Source organism: Ahaetulla prasina, chromosome 7, assembly GCF_028640845.1.
Source record: "Ahaetulla prasina isolate Xishuangbanna chromosome 7, ASM2864084v1, whole genome shotgun sequence".
Classification (NCBI taxonomy): domain Eukaryota; kingdom Metazoa; phylum Chordata; class Lepidosauria; order Squamata; family Colubridae; genus Ahaetulla; species Ahaetulla prasina.
Genome location: NC_080545.1, coordinates 77,880,564 through 77,902,958, shown reverse-complemented (window position 1 = coordinate 77,902,958; position 22,395 = coordinate 77,880,564). Strand labels below are relative to the sequence as shown.

Genomic DNA, 22,395 nt, shown 5'->3' with positions numbered 1-22,395 from the left:
CTGATTGGCGGGAAGGGCTGCCCATCTTTAGCACGCGCTCCAACGGGAGTCCCGAAACAGAGTAGAGAACGTTTCCTTCTGACGGAAGTGGGCGCGGGTTCTTTCGAGTCTGGTCTACCCCCCCCTCCCGGAGGGACCGGGAGGGGTCAGAATACTAAGTGATAGAAAATAAAGCAAAGTCTCTTCCAACTTGGCCTTGGATCCACAGAACTGCATGGACACAAAACTCTATGAAGTCTACACCGAAGCCCCCAAGTCGTTTTAGAATAGAATAGAATAGAATAGAATAGAATAGAATAGAATAGAATAGAATTCTTTATGGCCAAGCGTGATTGGACACACAAGGAATTTGTCTTTGGTGCATATGCTCTCAGTGTACATAAAAGAAAATATACCTTCATCAAGAATCATAAGATACAACACTTAATAGTAGTCGTAGGGTGTTGTAAGTGTTGTATCTTGATGAAGGTATTTTATTGTAAATAATTTTTAAAAAGCCACCTCCTATCATTTTTTAAAAAAATAAAATTTGAAGCGCACTGAAGAGGTCTCCTCCACCAAACGTTTGCAATCAAATTGCCAAGCTCGGAGCTCCAACCAGCAACGTAAACACCAACCCGAGCTTTTAATATTCAAAGACATTTCAATAGAATTTCAATGTAGTCCTGGAACTTCCTCTCATCCCATCACTAACCCAGTCCTAGTTTGCTTTGCTTTTCTTGAGAGCCGTTGAGGCTGATTCTGCAGCGGGCGGCAGCTGTTTGCGAGGCGTGCAGAGGGTTATCCTCCCCAATAGAGGCTCTAGAAACGGTTTAGTTTAGTGATCCGTGGTGCCTGATGGTTGCTAGGCAGCGAGGTTGTGATTTGGATTCCGGTGAGTTGGGAGAGACACAGGCAAAGCGAAGGGGGTGGCCGGGAACAGCAGCCTACAAGAAGGTGAGAAGCAGTAAATGTGCATTGTGCAAATTTGATGGGTGAACAGTAAGCACAGTAGAACAAGATACCAGTTTGTTTCGTAGAAATAAAAAGATACAGATATAATCGTTATGGATAGGGAAACTTCCCAGTAGCTTCTTTTAAGTGGTACTATCATTTGCTATTGTATTGTATTGTAAACAAGTGTAAACATTATGAATTATGTATTGTGTTGTGTTGTATTGCATTGCATTGCATTATGTGTGTGTGAGAGAGAGAGAGAGAGTAAGAGAGAGAGACTGGGTATACATACACACACACAAAGTATATATACTGTATATACACACATACAGTATACACTGTATACACACACACATAGTGGAGATGTCTAGTCTAACGAAGAGAAGGACAAGGAGTGACTTGAGAGCAGTTTTCCAAGATCTGAGGAGGCAGACCTATTCTTCAAAACACCTGAGTGCAAGGCAAGAAGTAACAGATGGAAAATTATATAGGAGAGATCCAACCTAGAATTAAGGAGAAATGTCCTGACAGTGAGAACAATAGATCAATGTTTGTCACTGGAGTTTTTGAAGAAGAAATGGACACCCATTTGTTCAAAATGGTATAGCGTCTCTTGCTTGAGCAGGGAATTGGAGTAGAAGACCTCCAAGTTGCCTTCCAACTCTGTTATACGGTTATTGTGTTAGTTAGTTAGCTGGCATGTTTTTATATTTTGAAATGATTTTTGGTGGGTTTTAAAAAATTAATGTCTGAGTATTTTTTTATCTTTAAATGGAAGTTACTTTGTGTAATCTATTTATAGGCCCTCATTTCCCTGTGGAAGAGATGGTCACAGATTATGGTGTTGGTAGCACCCAAGACTATCAATGACTACTCCATAGTGATTCTAAAAACATCCAGGCAGGTGCCTTTAGAAGCTTTTAAACAAGACATGATAATGAAATATGTCTCTTTGCTATTGACACACAGCAGTCCTGCCCCTGACTCTAAGCTTCCACTTATTTGATTGATTGATTGATGGTTGCTGACTGATGAATGGAGTAGTCCTAACAGAGAATAAAGTGACAGATCCAAAAACAGCCTATGAGCTTCAGTTGCTCAGGACAAGATTTTCCAAACACAAAGAAATTAATTACAATAGTTTCAGAGAATATGTAGAGATACATAGACCTGGTCTCTCTCCCAGCATATTCAAGGCTGGCTTCATCCATGGTTCAGCATTTATCAATGGCAAGAAACTTTATATCTGTGCTGCATGAATGCACCAGATTTAAACCTATAGAATTCTGTTCTTGCTCCCTAACTTGAAAATAAATCAGTATATAAAGTCTTACTGTCTTGTGGCAACAAATTTCATGTATATTTTATTATTCCATGATTCCATAATTTATATAGATTAATTCAAAAGAGACAATTGTTTATCACTATTGGTGTAACAAGTTACCTAACCTTTTGGTATTCAAAATGATTTACAGGAATTCTCTCTTTTTTGGAAGAAGAAAAAAAAAGCATGTGAATGCTATTTAAATTTATAGAGAAATTATTAGGGGAAATTGGGAGACTTTACAATAATATAAATAGGCAGGAAATTTAGGAAAATTGAGAGTAATGGATTAGATTTAATCTTAAATTGAGCAGAGAGAAATGAGTAGAATCTAAATTACATTTATATTAAATTCTACAAATTTCAACAGATCTTGCTTAAGCCTGGATTCATCCCATTCTTAGAAGCAAAAACATTGTGCAAATATTTGAAAAATTGATGAAGTGGTTATATATTTACAAATTTGTTGTTTTTATTTTCTGTAATTAATGTTTGTGATCTAGGATGCCTCATCTCTGTCACACTACTGTACCATTATTGGCCGGCATTCATGAATACAATGTGGTTTTTGTCATATATACTTCAGAATGTAATCCCTGCAATCCATATATCATGAAAGAACTTCTTATAAGAACTCTATATTCACTGGATAGCAGACTAATGGATTCCATGTTCAATATCATCTGGTGTTCCAGCAAGGTAATGTAAAAATTATGAAGTGGAACAAAACAGCTATTTCACTCTAGAGCAGGGGTCCCCAACCCTGGGCCACGGACCACTATTGGGCCTTGAGTCATTCACAACTGGGCTGCGGAACTAGGGGGTGAGCGCATGTGCGCACATCCCCACTTGCTCAAGCAATATGGGGAGAGCATGTGTGCGGCTGCTACCATTCATGCAGAACTATCACCTCTCTCCTCTCCTCCCCGCCAGTCCACAAGGTTGGAAAGGATGAGGAACTCTGCTATTTTTCAATGTATTTAAGAAGAACAGGTTGATAAGGTGGCCTGAAAATCTCAGCCCCTTTCTAAGCATACCAATGTGCTGCGAATTCATTGGCGACATCCAGCGGTGGCTTTCCAATATTCTTACCACTGGTTCTCCCCCCACGCACACGCTCACTTTGTGTATGTGTGTGCCTTCTGCGCATGCGCTTTGCTTGCTCGCGTGCCTTCCGTGCATGCACCCAACCGCGAAAATAGGATGGCATAGAGTCTGGGTGGGTGGGTAGCCCCACCCACGATCTCCGCTACCAGTTCACCCAAACAAGGATGAACTGGTTGAATACCACCTCTGGCAACATCAATTTTCCTGTCCTGGTTCATGGGGACCTAACTTTAACCCTAAGTGGGTTTACTCTCCAATGGGATTTTGTCATGTATATAACTTGAACCTGTAGAAAAACTGAGCACCTTCATCAGCATACCGATGCGCTGCAAATTCATTTGCTACATAACTGTAACTCTGTGGGTTTATACTGCAATGGCAATAGCACTTAGACTTATATACCACTTCACAGTGCTTTACAGCCCTCTCTAAGCGGTTTACAGAGTCAGCATGTTGCCCCCAACAATCTGGGTCCTCATTTTACTGACCTTGGAAGGGTGGAAGGTTGAGTCAACCTTGAGCCTGGTGAGATTCGAACTGCCAAATTGCAGGTAGCTGGCAGTCAGCAGAAGTAGCCTGCAGTACTGCATTCTAACCACTGCACCACCACGGCTCTTTCTAGGCAGGGAAGGGGAAGACCCTCGCTTAATAAATATTTTCAAAATATAGCAACATTTATTCAAGGGAGTAATGTTTGAAAGATGCAACTTGGTGATAGCATTTCTGTTTTGATCCATTGAAGAGGCAACCGATTTCTTCTCCAGGTATTAAAGTGGCAGACTGAATTGGTAGAATGTTCCCTCACCAACATCATGGATGCAGCTTCTTGGATCAGAAGTCTGCCAATGAATAGCAAGAGGAAAGCCAGTGCTTGGAATGCCATTGAAGAAGCAATAGAAGATCCCAGCTGCCAAGCAATATGTCTGTTCACCAGCGGATTGCCCGAAGGCTCTGTGGAAGAAATCTGTAGCCACCTTAAAGAGACAAAGCAATCGTGTCCAGTGCATATTGTGCAATTGATAGAAAATAGAGACAGCAATAAAATTAGCTGTCAAAAGCTATTGGAGAAAGTAGCCAAGATGTCTGGTGGTACTTTCCAAGCTATTGATGGAACTTCCTCTGAGGTAAAATGATAAATGTGGTCATTCTGAATCTGACCACTTGACTTGGGGAAACTGTGATAACTATTGTGACTCTTTGGTTAGCCAAAGAAAAGTAGTCTGACTTGTTAAACTACATTCATTTGATAACATGAAAATTCAGTCTGTTGAGTTACTTCTACAAAAGCTCTTTTCTTTCTTTCATTGATTTATTTTGATGCTTTTCTGAGGTATCCCTCTCACAGGAGTTATAAAGAACAAAAATAATCATAAAGTAGAAAATAAAATTAATGAAAAATGGTAAAAGCTATAATATAAAGCTTTATATTTAATATAAAACAAATATAAAAATACTGTATGTATATTAAAAGGTGGAAGGAAAGAGGCGGACAACAATGGTAATACCATAGGAAGCTCTGGTTGAAGACCTCCAAGGTCCCTTCCAACTCTGTTATTCTATTCTATTTGACCCAAATACTGTGTAGTTTTACCAATCTAAATTCCCAGAAGAATATACAATTATTGCTCTCTTAATTTCTTCCATCCTTCTAGGATAAGACTGGCTGTAATTTAGATTTTCATCATCCTGGTCGCATCAGCCATCATCTCGGCTTCCCTCCGCTGACAGATCACTGCACAAAACTGTAAGTTTAGCCTCCAATGGATTTTAATGTTATTATTCATCATTTTACCAATGTTCGAATGTTAGAGCTGCAAGTGCCAATAGGGTTGATACTTATTATTAATCCCTTTATATCTGTAATTCCAATTCTCTGATGAGCAATCTTGCATTTCCCAATGCCTATTGCTTTCCTTTGTCACAGGTTTCCTTTGGGTGCATGGGATCCAGATACTTATAACACATGTCTAAGAAGTCCCATACAAGAGAATTTAGGGGACTGTTCTACAAACAGCCGTCATCTGCTGAGGGGGATACGAGTTCTTGCCAGAAAACAGACAGATGGCTATTATTATCTCAGTCATATTGTCCAAAAGGTGAAGGTAAACTGGAAAAATTAGTATTTTTCATTAATCATCTCAATATATAATTGGTTTTCTGTTGAGGACTTATAGATGCTGCTCCAGTGGTGGGATTCAAATTCTTTTACTACCGGTTCTATGAGTGTGGCTTGGTGGGTGTGGCATGGCTTAGTGGGCATGGCTTGGTGGGCGTGGCAGGGGAAGGATATTATAAAATCTCCATTCTCACTCCACTCCAGGGGAAGGATACTGTAAAATCTCCATTCCCACCCCACTCCAGGGGAAGGTTATTGCAAAATCCCCATTTCCTTCCGATCAGCTGGGACTTGGGAGGCAGAGGATAAATGGGGGCAGGGCCAGTCAGAATTTTTACTACCGGTTCTCCAAACTACTCAGAATTTCCGCTACCGGCTCTCCAGAACTCGTCAGAACTTGCTGAAACCCACCTCTGTGCTGGTCCATTGACTTCTTCCACTTCCTCTTGACTTGATGATTCATTTGGCTTGTGTCTTATACAAGAGTACCATTTTATAGGTGTCTCTTTGAACCAGGGTTTTAAAAGGTGCTGGATTAGCCATTGTTTTACAACACAACTTTCTTCATAGGGCTGTCACAGGGGAAATCAAATTGGAAATGGGAGGTCCTGGGAAAGCAACCTAATGAATAAAACACAAATAAATATCATAAAAGCTTTGTGGGGGGAACAACTGTATTTGTATTAAATGCCAGGCTAGACAAAGCTTCTGCTATTATTGACGAAAGTGAAACAGGAAAGTTGCACATTTTCTCTTCCTTGAGCTGCCATGGGCCATTCTGAAAAAATTAAACAATAAAGTTATTTGCCAAGACTCTGGTGAAATGTTATCTACTTTGTTTACATTTATTCAGTTTGATGGTTCTGTTCTGCTGTGCAAACCACTTTAATAATAATATACTGTAAAGAACAAGACATAAACTTAGTGTATGCTTTGCTTTGCAATTGAACTTGAAATATCATGAATATCTCTATTTTATAGAGATAAAATAGAGATATTCATGATATTTCAAGTTCAATTTCAAAGCAAAGCATACACTAAGTTTATTAAAGTGGTTTGGACAGCAGAACAGAACCATCAAACTGAATAAATGTAAACAAAGTAGGTGCCTTCGACATGACCTGAGTTTAACTCATAGAATCATCTGTTACAGCGTCCTTCCTGTTGAAGACTACTTCAGCTTCAATCACAACAATACACAAGCACACAATAGATTTAAGTTTAATGTGAATCGCTCCAATCTTGATTGCAGAAAATATGACTTCAGTAAGAGAGTTGTTAATGCCTGGAATGCACTACCAGACTCTGTTGTCTCTTCCCAAAATCCCCAAAGTTTTAACCAAAAACTATCTACTATTGACCTCACCCCATTCCTAAAAGGTCTGTAAGGGGTGTGCATAAGAGCACCAACGTGCCTACCGTTCCTGTCATAATGTTCCCTTTGATTGTATCCAATTTCATATAGTTATGACATACTTATGATTATATTTATGCTTATATATCGTATAGTCGTTTCATGCTTATGCTTATATATACTGTTGTGACAAATATATATATATATATATATATATATATATATATATATATATATATATATATATATATATATATATATATATATATATATATATATATATATATATATATATATATATATATATATATATTTGTTTTCTGAGATATTCACGGATGTGTGTATATAGATCTTTGGTTGTTCGGGTTTTCTTCCGTGTAAAATTGGAAGTGTCTTGGCGACGTTTCGACGAAGTCTCATTCGTCATCTTCAGGCTTCAGCTTCAGGCTTCTGGGAGCAATGTGATCGCAGCTGTTTCTTCCTTTTAACTGCTAGTGGGGTTTGAACTGATTGGGTGGGAGCTTGGCTGTGCTCTGATTGGATGGGGTTTTCTGTGCTCTGATTGGCTGGGGTGTGTCCTGTGTTGGTGGGGGCTTGGTTGTGCTCAGTCTAGTCTGTGCTGCAGGGGGATTTGAGCTGGTGAGCTGCATAGCTGTTGTTTGGCTTTGTGGTCGTGCTACATCTTCATAGTGGGTGTCAGTCTGCTGCATGTATGGATTGGAGGGGTTTGAAATGGCTAATGTTGCAGCTGCGGTCTGGCTTCTGGTCCTTGGTCGTGCTTCATGATCAGTGTGGGTTTGGGTCTGCTTTCTGGGTGGATGTGTGGTGGTGACATCCTGTGTGGACCTCGTGAGTGTGGGTCTGGTGTCATTCCTCGTGTTAGGGACTCGTTTGTCAATAAGGGCGGGTTTCCAAATGGCTGGTAGGCAGGAGGTGTCATCTCGTTTGTTCATGCTGTGTGGGCGTTTTCTATCTCAATGGCTTCTCTGATTATTCTGTTGTTAAAGTGTTCAGTTTTGGCGATAGTTCTGGTCTTTTAAAGTCAATATCATGTCCTGTGACTTTAAAGTGTTGGACCAGGGAAGAAGTTGGTTCCTCTTTTGAATGAGTTCTTGTGTTCTTCAATGCGTGCACTTATTCTTCTGTTGGTTTGTCCAATGTATGTGGTGGGGCAGGCGGTGCATGGGATTTCATATACTCCTTGATTTTCTAACTCAATTTTGTCTTTGGGGTTTCTTAGGATGGTGGATATTTTTCTGTTTGTGCAGAATGCTGTCTTGATGTTGTGTTTGTGGAGGATCTTGCTGATTCTGTCTGTGGTGCCTTTTATATATGGGAGGAGGGCTGTGCCGTTTTCTTGTTCTCTGTCTTGGATTTTAGTGGGGGGTTCTTTTTGGATTAGCTTGGTAATCTTATTTCTTTGGAATCCATTGGATGTTAGTACGTTAGTGAGAGTGTCTAGTTCGGGTTTTAGGTGTTGTTCATCAGCTAAGCATTTTGTTCTGGAGATGAGTGTCTTGGCTACGGAGTTGATCTGTGCTGGGTGGTGGTGTGAGAGTGCGTGCAGATAGCGGTTTGTGTGTGTTTTCTTCTGGTAGATGGTGTGTCCTAGGGAGCCATTGGGTTTCTGTAGACTAAGACATCCAGGAAGGGAAGTTGGTTATTAACTTCTGTTTCCATGGTGAACTGTATTTTGGGGTGTAGGCTATTGAGGTGTGTGAGGAAGTTTTCAAGTTTTTCTTTCCCGTGTGGCCAGATTATGAAGGTGTCATCTACATATCTGAGCCAGAGTTTGGGTTTGTGATCAGATTTTTCTAGAGCTTGGGTTTCAAAGTGTTCCATGTAGAGATTGGCAATGACAGGTGAGAGGGGTGATCCCATGGGTGCTCCTTCTATTTGTTTGTATTTTTGTCCATTATAGATGAAGTTTGTGTTGATAGGCAGTGGTTGGTCAGATCTAGGATGTGCTTGGGGGTTATATTTGTTTTGGATAGCTGTCAAGGCTTCTTTGATTGGCACTTGGGTGAAGAGGATATGACATCAAAGCTCACAGTAGGTCGCTGGGCTGTAAGTTTTGTTTCTTTATGATCTCTATGAACTGGAATGAGTTTTTACGTGTGAGGTGATGGATTCTGCATAGGGCTGTAGTTGTTTGGCGAGAAATTTGGCTAGGTTTTGTAGAGGTGAGCCTATGGAGCTGACTATGGGTCTGAGTGGGGTTCCTTCTTTGTGTATCTTGGGGAGGCCATAGAGCTTAGGGCATCTGGATGATTTCTCTCTGGGAATGATTCTTTGTTGGATTTCTTCGCTGATGGGGGAGGCTTTTATTTTGGATCTAGTGGTTTTTTCTAGGTAGGTGGTGGGGTCTGTGTTTATCATGCAGGGTCTTGGAGTAGGTTGGTTAATTTGGTTTGGTAGTCAGATGTGTTCATAACCACCGTGGCGTTGCCCTTGTCTGCTGGTAAGAACCCCCACTAGCAGTTAAACCCCCACTAGCAGTTAAAAGGAAGAAACAGCTGCGATCACACATTGCTCCCAGAAGCACGAAGCTGAAGCCTGAAGATGACGAATGAGACTTCAAGACACTTCCAATTTTACGGGAGAAAACCGAACAACCAAAGACCTATATATATATATATATATATATATATATATATATATATATGTGTGTGTGTGTGTGTCTTTGGTTATTCGGGTTTTCTCCGGAAATTGGAAGGGTCTTCTTTCACAAGTCTCATTCGTCATCTTCAGGCTTCAGCTTCGTGCTTCTGGGAGCAATGTGTGATTGCAGTTGTTTCTTCCTTTTTAACTGCTAGTGGGGGTTTGAACTGATTGGGTGGGAGCTTGGCTGTGCTCTGATTGGATGGAGGGTTTTTTTGTGTGCTCTGATTGGCTGGGGGTGTGTCCTGTTTGGGTGGGGGCTTGGTTGTGCTCAGATTAGTCTGAGTGCAGGGGGATTTGAGCTGGTGAGCTGCATTGCTGTTGTTTGGCTTCGTGTTTGTGGTCATGCTACATCTTCATAGTGGGTGTCAGTCTGCTGCATATATGGATTGGAGGGTTAGGGTTAGGGTTAGGGTTATGGTTGGATATGTGTTGTATGAAGTATGTGTTGGATAGGCAGTATCCAACATACTTCATCTATAATGGACAAAAATACAAACAAATAGAAGGTGCACCCATGGGATCACCCTCTCACCTGTCATTGCCAACCTCTACATGGAACACTTTGAAACCCAAGCACTAGAAAAATCTGATCACAAACCCAAACTCTGGCTCAGATACGTAGATGACACCTTCATAATCTGGCCACACGGGAAAGAAAAACTTGACAACTTTCTCACACACCTCAATAGCCTACACCCCAAAATACAGTTCACCATGGAAACAGAAGTTAACAGCCAACTTTTCTTCCTAGATGTCTTAGTCTACAGGAAACCCAATGGCTCCCTAGGACACACCATCTACCAGAAAAAAACACACACAAACCGCTATCTGCACGCACTCTCACACTACCACCCAGCACAGATCAACTCTGTAGCCAAGACACTCATCTCTAGAACAAAACGCTTAGCTGACGAACAACACTTAAAAACCGAACTACACACTCTCACAAATGTACTAACATCCAATGGATTCCAGAGAAATAGGATTACCAAACTAATCCAAAAAGAACCCCCCACTAAAATCCAAGACAGAGAACAAGAAAACGGCACAGCCCTCCTCCCATATATAAAAGGCACCACAGACAGAATCAGCAAGATCCTCCACAATCACAACATCAAGACAGCATTCTGCACAAACTGAAAAATATCCACCATCCTAAGAAACCCCAAAGACAAAATTGAGTTAGAAAATCAAGGAGTATATGAAATCCCATGCACCGCCTGCCCCACCACATACATTGGACAAACCAACAGAAGAATTAGTGGCCGCATTGAAGAACACAAGAACTCAGTCAAAAAAGAGGAACCAACTTCTTCCCTGGTCCAACACCTTAAAGCCACAGGACACGATATTGACTTTAAAAAGACCAGAACTATCGCCAAAACTGAACACTTTAACAACAGAATAATCAGAGAAGCCATCGAGATAGAAAAACGCCCACACAGCATGAACAAACGAGATGATACCTCCCGCCTACCAGCCATTTGGAAACCCGCCCTTATTGACAAATGAGTCCCTAACACGAGGAATGACATCAGACCCACACTCATGAGGTCCACACAGGATGTCACCACCACACATCCACCCAGAAAGCAGACCCAAACCTACACTGATCATGAAGCACAACCAAGGACCAGAAGCCAGACTGCAGCTGCAACATTTGCCATTTCAAACCCCTCCAATCCATATATGCAGCAGACTGACACCCAGTATGAAGATGTAGCATGACCACAAACACGAAGCCAAACAACAGCAATGCAGCTCACCAGCTCAAATCCCCCTGCACTCAGACTAATCTGAGCACAACCAAGCCCCCACCCAAACAGGACACACCCCCAGCCAATCAGAGCACAAAAAAAAACCTCCATCCAATCAGAGCACAGCCAAGCTCCCACCCAATCAGTTCAAACCCCCACTAGCAGTTAAAAAGGAAGAAACAACTGCAATCACACATTGCTCCCAGAAGCACGAAGCTGAAGCCTGAAGATGACGAATGAGACTTCGTCGAAACGTCGCCAAGACACTTCCAATTTTACGCGGGAGAAAACCCGAATAACCAAAGACCTACATACAAACACCCGCGAAAACCTCAGAAAACAAATATATATATATATGTATGTATGTATGTATGTATGTATGTATGTATGTATGTATATATTGGAGACTTGAGTTTCAAAATGAAGATGGTCAATATAAAATGACTCTATGCAGGTTTAAGGGGCATGATGGCTCAGCAGTTAAAGATGCTGGAAAGCTGATAGCCTGGGTTAGTGACCTGAGTGCTGTATGACAAGGTGAGCTCTCATTACTTGCCCCACCTCCTGTCCACCTAGCAGTTCGAAAGCATGCAAATGCAACTAAATGAATAGGTACCACTTTGGTGGGAAGGTAAGAGTGTTCGTCATGATGTAAAAAAGATGTGGAGACTCTAGAAAAATGCAGAGAAGAGCAACAAAGATGATTAGGGGACTGGAGGATAAAACATATGAAGAACGGCTGCAGGAACTGGGTATGTCTAGTTTAATAAAAATAAGGACTAGGGGAGACATGATAGCAGGGTTCCAATATCTCAGAGCACTGCCTATTCTCCAAAGCACCTGAAGGTAGGATAAGAAGCAATGGGTGGAAACTAATCAAGGAGGGAAGCAAATTAGAACTAAGGAGAAATTTCCTGACAGTTAGAACAATTAATCAGTGGAACAACTTGCCTCCAGAAGTTGAAATGCTCCAACACTGCACATTTTTAAGAAGATGTTGGATAACAATTTGTCTGAAGTGGTGTAAGGTACCCTGTCTAAGCAGGGGGTTGGACTACAAGACCTCCAAGGTCCCTTGCAACTCTCTTATTCTATTCTATTCTATTCTATTCTATTCTATTCTATTCTATTCTATTCTACTCTACTCTACTCTATTCTATTCTACTTTGTATCCCTCTATAGTCATGCTGGTCACATGACCTCGGAAGTGTCTTTGGCTCCCTTGGCTAAGAAAAGAGATGAGCATTGCCCCCTATGGTTGGACATAACTGGACAGGGGAAACTTTTACCTTTACTTTTATACAGGTTTACAGGGTGAGATTTCTGGCTTCATTTCACAGGATTCCCCTGAACATGTCCTAGTTGAGTTTGAAAGATGCCAGCGATCACGGAAAGGTCAGGCTCCATTTCGAAGGCAAGAAACGCCTCTCTATGATATTATCCATTATGATGATGCCAGGTGGCTGCCATTATCTGCAGGAGATGGGACCCTTGCTCCATGGGACAAGAATGGCAAACGATACGGCCCAGGCATCGTTCTCCAAGTAACAGAAACCAAGTCAGATTATTCAGGTATGGCTTAATTTTGGCTTCTTTCCTTTAAATATATATTGCATATATATATATATTTACAATCCATGCTCAGAAGGCAAAGGGATACTACACTTGCCTCTTTTCCAAAAGGGGAAGGGTATGCTTGGAAAAAGAAAGTAGGAGGAAGGAGGGGAAATGGGGCTGTAACTGCTACTTTCTTTCCTGTTACTCTTCCTTGCAGGCATTAGGTTTACAAGGGCATTCAGAAAAGGACAGTGGCATTTCTTTGCAAATGTTACATGGATATGTACTAGCCAACTATGTACTATGAATAGCCAACTGTAGAATAGCTGACTTTTCTTATAATTATAATTATAGAATAGAATAGAATAGAATAGAACAGGATTTTTTATTGGCCAAGTGTGATTGGATACACAAGGAATTTGGTGCATATGCTCTTGTTGTACATAAAAGAAAAGATACCTTCATCAAGAATCATAAGGTACAACGTTTAATGATAGTCATAGGCATAAGCAATCGAATCATACTAGGAAACAATCAATATAAATTGTAAGGATACAAGCAACAAAGTTACAGTCATACAATCATAAGTGGAAGGAGAAGGATGGTGGGAATGATAAGAAGATTAATAGTAGTGTAGACTTAGTAAATAGACTTAGTAAATAATATAATTTAATTATAAAGAAAATATATCCTTGGGTAGGAAATATCAATGCTAACAACAATTACGCTCTAATTATTGGTCTCTCGCACCAGGGCCAAAATACTGAGCCTGTTTCTTGCTGGGGAGAAGGGGTTGGCAAGTCAAAGATTGAAACCGTTAACTTAAAACTTGTGAAAACTTAATCAATTCTGAAGACCCCCTTTCTCCCAAATTGCCCATTTATTCCGGTGATATGATTTTGGGTGGGGGAAAAAATGTTTCAATACAACACGGTTGTATATAGGTCATCTAGTCCAACTCCTCCCCTACTCAAGGGTCTCTTGCTTGAGTGGGAGGGGGGTTGGACTAGATAACCTATCAGGTCCCTTCCAGCTCTGTTAATCTGTAATCCCCGGTTGCCTATCCCTGCTTTAAAAGACTTCCATAGGGAAACCTGCCTACTGAAAGAAGGACCCACAGAGGAGCAATATCTACTGATGGGGCGGTTGGAGCCACCCCTAACTTAGCAATGAGACAGATGTTGTTTCCTTCTAAAATATGTGTTTTCCCTCTGTGTTTCCCTTGACAGCTTTCCAAAATAGCAAAGTGCTGATTAACTTCTGGAATGGCCGGACCAAGACAATATCAGCCGATGTTGCTGTGAGGATCCCTCTTCCGTTGTATGAGCGCATCGTTCTTGAGCTTCAGATGCCATTGACAGCCAGGCAGCTTTTGGTGGAGCAGAATCCAGATTATCCTTCTGTGGTGCCACCTGGATATCGGGCTTCTGGACCTTGCAGGCATAACCATGTACCTTGGATGCCTTGGTCTCAGACTTTAGAAACCCGTTGCATTGGAGTCTGTGGGAGCAATACCCATTTTTCTCCTTGGTCTTTCTGCTGCCCGCTACAGAATCATAGTACATCTCCAGTAAGTTCAACATGGGCAGATGATACTTTGATACCAAGAGTCAGCCGATCAAAAGAGGAGCTGAGCAAGAAGTTAGAAGACCAATTTTCAATAGGCAGAGTTCCTGCTTTGGAAAATGATAAGGATGCCAAAGGAGATAGCAGCAACCTAAAGAAGGAAACAAATTTAGCAGATGAAAAATCTTGGGAAGAGAAAGAAATCAAAGTTGCAGAACCCAGCAAGGTACAAGATTATATTGATTATCTTATAACTCACATCTCTGGCAAGAAGTCTCCCCACTTCTGCATCTCCCAAAGCAATTATAAGCTATTGCCAGATATTGTTTAAAAAAAAATTCTAAGCTGAACATCCTAGGATAGTTAAGTATTTCCATCCTTATCATCTTTACTGTATTCAATGGAACTTTTTTCTTGATTTTTGGTAGGATCAGAAAGTGATGGATTCAGAAGATGCAACAAACAGTATTAGCACCGTGGTTGAAATAGCTACCAATGCAGGCAAATGGACGACTCAACAAAATCAGAAATGTGTGCAACTATATTAAAAGAGCTGTGGGGAGTTTTGGTGACTTACTGATAGACATGGAAACTAACATATCAGCATATTTTACTCTAATCTTTTCGGCCCATTCAGCTTTTTTTCTGCTAATAATAAAGAGGAGGTCAGGAGATCTGGTGATCCCAGTGATCAACAGAAGGGCTTCTATTGCCCTCTCTCAGGGGAACAATATTTCTGTGTATCTAGTATGGTATGAATGAGGCTCCAGGGATACTAGCCTGAGCATCCCTCGTATCTTTGGATTTGTACACTTAACAATATTGCCATGGCTACATTTCATATTGTGTTGTTATGATATAGATGTGATTCTTTGTACTCATTTTCTGTTTTGAAGCATTATAAGATACGATTATCCCTGAGAAAAAAGGATTATTGTTGAATCAGTCCTTAACCTCAATGTTTTGTTTTTTTAGAAACATCAGGGGAGAGCTGTTCAGTGGTGGGTTTCAAATTTTTTTACTATCCGTTCTGTGGGTGTGGCTTGGTGGGCGTGGCATGGCTTGATGGGCATGGCTTGGGCGTGGCAGGGGAAGGATACTGTAAAATATCTATTCCCATCCCACTCCAGGGAAAGGATACTGTAAAATCTCCATTCCCACCCCACTCCAGCGGAAGGATACTGTAAAATCTCCATTCTCACCCCACTCCAGGGGAAGGTTACTGCAAAATCCCCATTTCCTCCTGATCATCTGGGACTTGGGAGACAGAGAATAGATGGGGGCGGGGCCAGTCAGAATTTTTACTACCGGTTCTCCAATCTACTCAAAATTTCTGCTACCAGTTCTCCAGAACTGGTCAGAACCTGCTGAAACCCACTTCTGGGGATGTTGCATTAAAAACAAAATACATTCAAGAATAACCAATACCGTAGAAGCACTTTCATTTTTTTTTGATAAAAGAGAAACTACAGATTACTGTAAGCAAGAGTGGGAGACACACAACCTTCAATTATCAACTAAATCCTGAGATAGCAAAACCAAAGAGGAGGAATACCAGTGGCTATACCAAAATAATATCTGAGGAGCCAAATTTTTCATCTCTTCAGAGACATCAACCGCACAAAAGGAACGTAATTTAGGCCAACAGCCATCTATAGTTGCGTGATGTTTCCCTTTGCAGATCAATGTCTTCATCATATCTACACCATTATTGTTATTTACCTGTGCAATGAATGTAATTATTTTCTATGACAGGTTTTTTACAGCCCAACTTGAGTGGCTCTTCAACCCAGATTTCCCAAAGAAAGGCTTCTCAGAAAACGTACTTGGCTAACAGTTCCAAACTCCAAACAAAGCTTGACTGGGTGGACAGGTCATTGAAGAAAGATCATGTAGCTATTGAATCTGTTTTGCACATGCGAAGGAGCTACAGTGCACCACCATCTGGACAGGTGAGGATACTCCTCCTCCCGTCTATATAATATTGCAGGGAAGGGCGACTTTTGAAGACCACAATTGTGTACAGTTCATATATGAAATACTAGGCCTAAAAGTGTCTGAGGGACACCTCAGATTTTCTTGGAGGTGAAGACTAACGGATAGACTTGGAAAAAACTTAAAGGTAAAGGTTCCCCTTGCACATATGTGCTAGTCATTCCCGACTCTAGGGGGCAGTGCTTATCTCTGTTTCAAAGCTGAAGAGCCCGTGCTGTCCAAAGATGTCTCCGTGGTCATGTGGGCCAGCAAGACTAAATGCCAAAGACGTACGGAACACTGTTACCTTCCCACCAAAGGTGGTCCCTATTTTTCTACTTGCATTTTTTACCTGCTTTTGAAATGCTAGGTTGGCAGAAGCTGGGACAAGTAACGGGAGCTCACCCCGGCACTAGGGGTGCGCGGCACTAGGGATTCGAACTGCCAAACTGCCGACCTTTCGATCAACAAGCTGAACATCTTAGTTGGGTCTTTTTTTCAGAAATTACTGGAGAAGGAAGCCCCTTGGGATAGTCCCAAAGAAGTGGATGCCAACCCAGCTAAGACAGACTTCAAACGGCAGAAGTGGGAGCAGAGACAGCTTAGGAAAGAGCAACAACAACAGGAAATGCATCTCAAAAGAGAGACATGGCTTGAAAATAAGAGGTAATGGAGCTGTGTAACCCCAAATTGGGTAGAAGAGAATAATCTGAAGCCAGATAGATGTTCCGTGACTTTTGTTTTCAGTTCTTGTGGCTTGTGGGAGATAATATTCCTTGCAAATAGAACGTTCTTGCTTCAGCCACAGAATGTGAGATTAAGTTCTGCCCATGTCAAGACCTTGAGATATCTTAATCCTCATTGTAAAAATTGAAATAGTATTTCTCACACACATCATTTCATATGTTGGTAAAAATATATGAAAATGGAGCAGAATTGTTAAAAGGAATAGTAAAAATTCCTTTTTTTCCAATTGCTGTCCATGAACAAGTTTATTATGATTCTGATGGTGTTAGATTTCGTCTGATCCTATTTAGTATTTTCCTATGTATGTCAGTGATAGGTTTCAAATTTTTTTACTTCCGGTTCTGTGGGTGTGGCTTGGTGGGTGTGGCATGGCTTGGTGGGTGTGGCTTGATGGGCATGGCAGGGGAAGGATACTATAAAATCTCCATTCCCACCCCACTCCAGGGGAAGGTTACTGTAAAATCCCCATTTCCTCCTGGGACACGGGAGGCAGAGAATAGTTGGGGCGGGGCCAGCCAGAGATGGCATTTGCTGGTTCTCCGAACTACTCAAAATTTCTGCTACCGGTTCTCCAGAACTGGTCAGAACCTGCTGAAACCCACTTCTGATGTATGTATAATGCTTTCCTGGGATTGCATGAACCCTGAACATGTGAAAAATTAAACATAATGTTCTCTGAAATGATCTCGTGTGAGCCTAACTCTACAGAGGCTTGTAAACTTAAAATGTGAATTCAGGAGTAAAGTTTTGCAGCTCATTGTTTTATTTACCATGTTAGAATGTGTTTAAAGAAACAGGATCTTTTATATATATATATATATATATATATATATATATATATATATATATATATATATATATATATATATATATATATATATATATATATATATATATATATATATAATATATAAACTAGCTCATTTCTTAAACAGGCAGCAAACTCTCCAGCGGACATTGAAAGGCTCACAAAGGCTTCAAGAGCAGAGTGACAGAGCTGAGCGGCATCTGGAGCAGCTCCGAGAGGCAAGGGCAGCGAGAAGAAGGCAGGAGTCCCATTTGCGGGAAGAAGAAGGAAAGAAAGAGAACCAAAGGAAGGAATTCTTAAAGGCACAGCACAAGCAGAGGGAGAAGCAGCTGGAAAAACATAATCAAATGATTGATGGTCAGGAAAAAGAGAGGCTGGTGAGAGCACACGTCTGTTTCCTCTTTTCCAAATTTCTGAAAATTTTCTTCTTGGGAGTGGGGGGTGAGAATAAATTAGAGATCACCTCCACCAAAGAAAATTTAACACTCTGGTCAGATAAATGTTATGATATAGAGTATCTGCTTCAGATACTCAGAGACTCCTGAGCTGGCTGGGGAATTCTGGGAGTTGAAGTCCGCCAGGCTTAAAGTTGCCAAGGTTGGAGACCCCTGGTATAGATTAATCTGAGTGCATTTGATGGTTCAGGAGCTGAAAGTGGGATGGGGGGGGTGAAATCCAGCAGGTTCTGACAGGTTCTGGAGAACCGGTAGCAGAAATTTTGAACACTTTGGAGAACCGGTAGCGGAAATTTTGAGTAGTTCAGTGAACTGGCAAATACCACCTCTAGCTGGCCCGGAGTGGGGTGGGAATGGAGATTTTGCAATATCCTTCCCCCAAGAGTGGGGGGGAATGGGGATTTTGCAGTATCCTTCCCTTGCCACGCCCACCAAGCCACTCCCACAGAACCGGTAGTAAAAAAAATTGGATTTCACCACTGGTTTGAAATGTAGGAAAGAAATTAAATGACATGAATAGTTAAAGAAGCAAGTGGCTTTCTTTATTTCCAGTTAGAAATTCTGCTCAGAGCCCTATGCTTGGAAATGTTGAGGGTTAATTATTCAGAACTAAGCAAATTTTGTTTGTATGTGTTCGTGTGTACCGACAGATGCACATATATACAACTACAAATACGTATACAAATATCTATAAACTCTCATTCTCATGATCTTTAACTGGGCAAAAGTGTGCGTCATAGGTTAACAATCTTTGAACCAAGCTACCAATAGACTCATTTAAAGAATGCATCCAAAATCCAGGGCCCGTGATTCCCAAGGGATTGAAATTTGAGGAAGTTGTGTCTATTTCAGTGCTACAGGTTGCTGCTGGAGTCACGTGATCTTTATTTTCAAAGTTCTCTGACTGTTTCCCAGCCAGTCTCATAATCCCTGCTGGGGATAAACAACTTCCCTGCTGGGTAGGGAAGGGAAAAGAAGGGAGGAACAGTGGGGAAAGCATAACCAAAATTGTGCGTAATTGCTCTCCAAACCATACTTTATTACTGAAATTTGCTACTCTATATGCTCTAGCAGCATTTGAATTAATTGAAATTAGAATTTGGCCAATTTGGGAGGTGTTGTCTTCTTCACAAGTTAAGCTTCCATGCTATGCGTTTTTTTAAAATTTTTCTTTTAGTAATTTTGTTTAGATTTTTATCCTGCCTTTTTTCATATACAAATCAATGTGATAAGCACACCAATATTCCTTCCTCTTTTCCACAACAACAGCAGGGATTATCTGAGATTCGTTGGACTGAGAGAGAGACTGGCTGAGGTCACTCAATCAGGTTTCCTGGTTTCTAGACCAGCACCTTAACCACACCATACTAGCTCTCATGAAATTGAATTATTTTGTTAACAGATTTGATGCAATTAAATGTTTTTGAAAAGAAGATGTGATAGAAGAGCTGTAAGTATGCAGAATAACCAAATAATCCTATGTTCTTTTCTGTAGGCACTTCTCAGGAATAGAAAAGAAGTCATGCGAAAGAATGCAGAAATTGTCCTGAAGGAACAGGATGCAGAAAATAAGAAGAAGGAAACTGTCAAATGCCAGTTGTCCCATAAGCGAGAGCAGATTTTACAGAATAAAGAAAAGGAGATGCAGATGCAGAAAGGACTCCTACAGTATCTCAGGGAACATGACCTCTTATTGCTCCGTGCGTCTATGCTACCATAGAATAAACCAATTTCTGCAACCAAGGTACTAAAAGTGTTCACAAACAATGCATTGTGAAATGGTTCTTCTGCGTCTGAAGCCAAGCACTTATTGTACTTGAGAACTGGAGATGATGTAGAAAATGATCCTTGCTAATCAGCCCAATTTTCATTTTCTGTTTCATCTTGGTGAACTTCAAGCCACCTTTTTCTGATTGTCATATTTCATTTCAATTTTGCTTCAGCTTATTTCTTGAGAAACTGCGAAACTTCCTGGTCTTTTCAATAGTACCTGAAGCACCTTTGAAATACATATTAAATTTAGGAAGTGGGATAGCACCATCCTCTTAAAATTTAGTCTTTGTCCACAAATGTATCCCAATATAAAAACCAATCCTTCAGATTTATTTGACTAGTTTTAATTTTCCGTCAATATAGTTCAGCTGTTTTCCCTTTTTCAAAATTCTTTGGGAAGAATGATCATATATGCATGTGCAGATAGAGTTTTTAAAAAATTTCCTTTTCCCTTCTCACACTACATTAAAATTCTTTCTTCCCTTCAGATTACCTTTTTAATCATCAAGATATTTTAAAACAACTTGCCTGGAATAAAACCGAGTGATTAAAAATGATATTCCCTTCCAATCACTAAGTGCATTAAGCAGCCTTAAGCCTGTTTCACCCTCTCTCAGCCAAACAGCAGATAAAAGAGAAGGTTACCCTTAAAATGTACTAAATTTAACAGAGTATGCCAGGCCATATGCTTGATGTTAACCTGCAAAGTTCTTAATGGTTTGGGATTAGAAGCACCTGATGGACTAATTTCATCACCTGTCAAGACATTAGTCTAATACTCCTGCATTTTGGAGATTACTCAAGCTGATATTGGCAACAAAGCTTTACTCTGCCTTCCGAGTTGGAATTCTCTTCGTTGTTACAAATCTCTAATGGTGTTTCTCTTATTTTGTAGGCTAAAAGTAAAATCTTCTCTGCTGCAATGTCAGGGGAGAGCACACTATACTTGTGAGCAGGATCACCTGGCACACAGAATTCTAGACAAATAGGATCGACTTCGAGCAAAAAGGCATAGCCCGATATCTATAATCTATAATTCTATAGGCCAGTGTTTCTCAGTATCAGTAACTTTACAGAATTCCCCAGCCAGCATTGAAAATTGCCTAGCAATTAGGTGAAATTGTGCTGCTCTGGTTGTTGATTGTCTCTCTTAAGGGCAGTGCTGAAATCCTACTGGTTCGCATCAGGTGAACCGGTAGTGATAAAATCTACCAGTTCAGCGAACAGGTAGTTTAAAAAAGCTACTGGTTGGTCTGAACCGGTATTTCCGATGATCAGCTGCGCCATGCGATTTATGTTCGCTAGAAAGCAGAAAATCCCCCTCACTGTTCTACTTCCCCTCTCACTGTTCTACTTCCCCCCTCACTGTTCTACTTTCCTTCAAATGGCTTTTTCCACATGCAGTGCATGTTTGGTGCGCACTGCGCATGTACACGCAATGTGCGTTTGGTACACACTATGCATTCGTGTGTGCAGCGTGCATCGGATACACACTGCATGCGTGGGCAGCAAACCAATGGCAACCTGCAGAGGATTTTACCACTGCTTAAGGGTAATATTGGTTTGGACTTATCAATGGGGCCTTGGGGCCTTTGAGTAGTTTCCTGAAAGCCAAAATTCAGATTAAGGATCTCTAATGTGATATATATTATATTGGTACCTTCCCTGGACTTTGACTGCACGTCCCAAAGAATGGTTCATAAAATTTCATTAACCTGCTTTCATTGTTCATTTGTGTCCATTTTTGTGTTTGGCTTTTTAGGGGAAAGGCAATAGCAAAGAAAGTTTAGGAATCCCTGTTTTAGGGCCTATAGGCTATGTATCTGTGTTATAACTGTTTGCATTGCAGTTTACTATATTAATCATATTTTTATAGGTGCACATTTATAGGTTTCTGTTGTTTACCTGAAATGCACATTTGGTCAGAAAGATGGAATATTCATTTTTAAAATATATACGTAAAATGTATCAGACTAACTTCCCCAACCTCTTGCTCTCCACATGTCTGGGATGTGTTTGTAATGTCATGCTTTTGAACTGAAAAGGCAAAATTCAAAAGAAAACATTTAGAAAGTCTGGGTTTTTTTTCACCTACACAAAACCAGGAGCACCGTGAAAAACCATTTCTTGCCAAAAAAAATTTATTAGTTCATCCAACTTTCCCAACATCAGTAGGCAGAAGTATATTCTTCTAAAAATATGTCTATTAGTAAAAACAAATTAGCTAATATTATTTTCAAACATAAATGACTGCATA

The 22,395-nt window shown here is 40.7% G+C and overlaps 1 protein-coding gene across 3 annotated transcripts; it reads left to right on the top strand.

The window, feature by feature from the left end:
- The first annotated feature begins 49 nt into the window (after positions 1–49).
- LOC131201620 (uncharacterized) lies at positions 50–22,395 on the top strand. 3 transcript variants are annotated; one of them, XM_058189623.1, is made up of 13 exons: positions 50–936; positions 2,764–2,959; positions 4,132–4,491; positions 5,020–5,111; positions 5,292–5,469; positions 12,599–12,830; positions 14,045–14,607; positions 14,810–14,912; positions 16,137–16,333; positions 16,858–17,021; positions 18,038–18,287; positions 19,861–20,109; positions 21,034–22,395. In XM_058189623.1, the coding sequence occupies exons 2-12, from the start codon at positions 2,765–2,767 to the stop codon at positions 20,083–20,085; spliced, it is 2,559 nt and encodes an 852-aa protein (XP_058045606.1). In that variant the 5' UTR covers positions 50–936; position 2,764; the 3' UTR covers positions 20,086–20,109; positions 21,034–22,395. The 3 variants fall into 3 exon arrangements, with proteins under 3 accessions (XP_058045606.1, XP_058045607.1, XP_058045605.1); XM_058189624.1 differs by having other exon boundaries at positions 5,292–5,463; positions 19,861–22,395; XM_058189622.1 differs by having other exon boundaries at positions 19,861–22,395.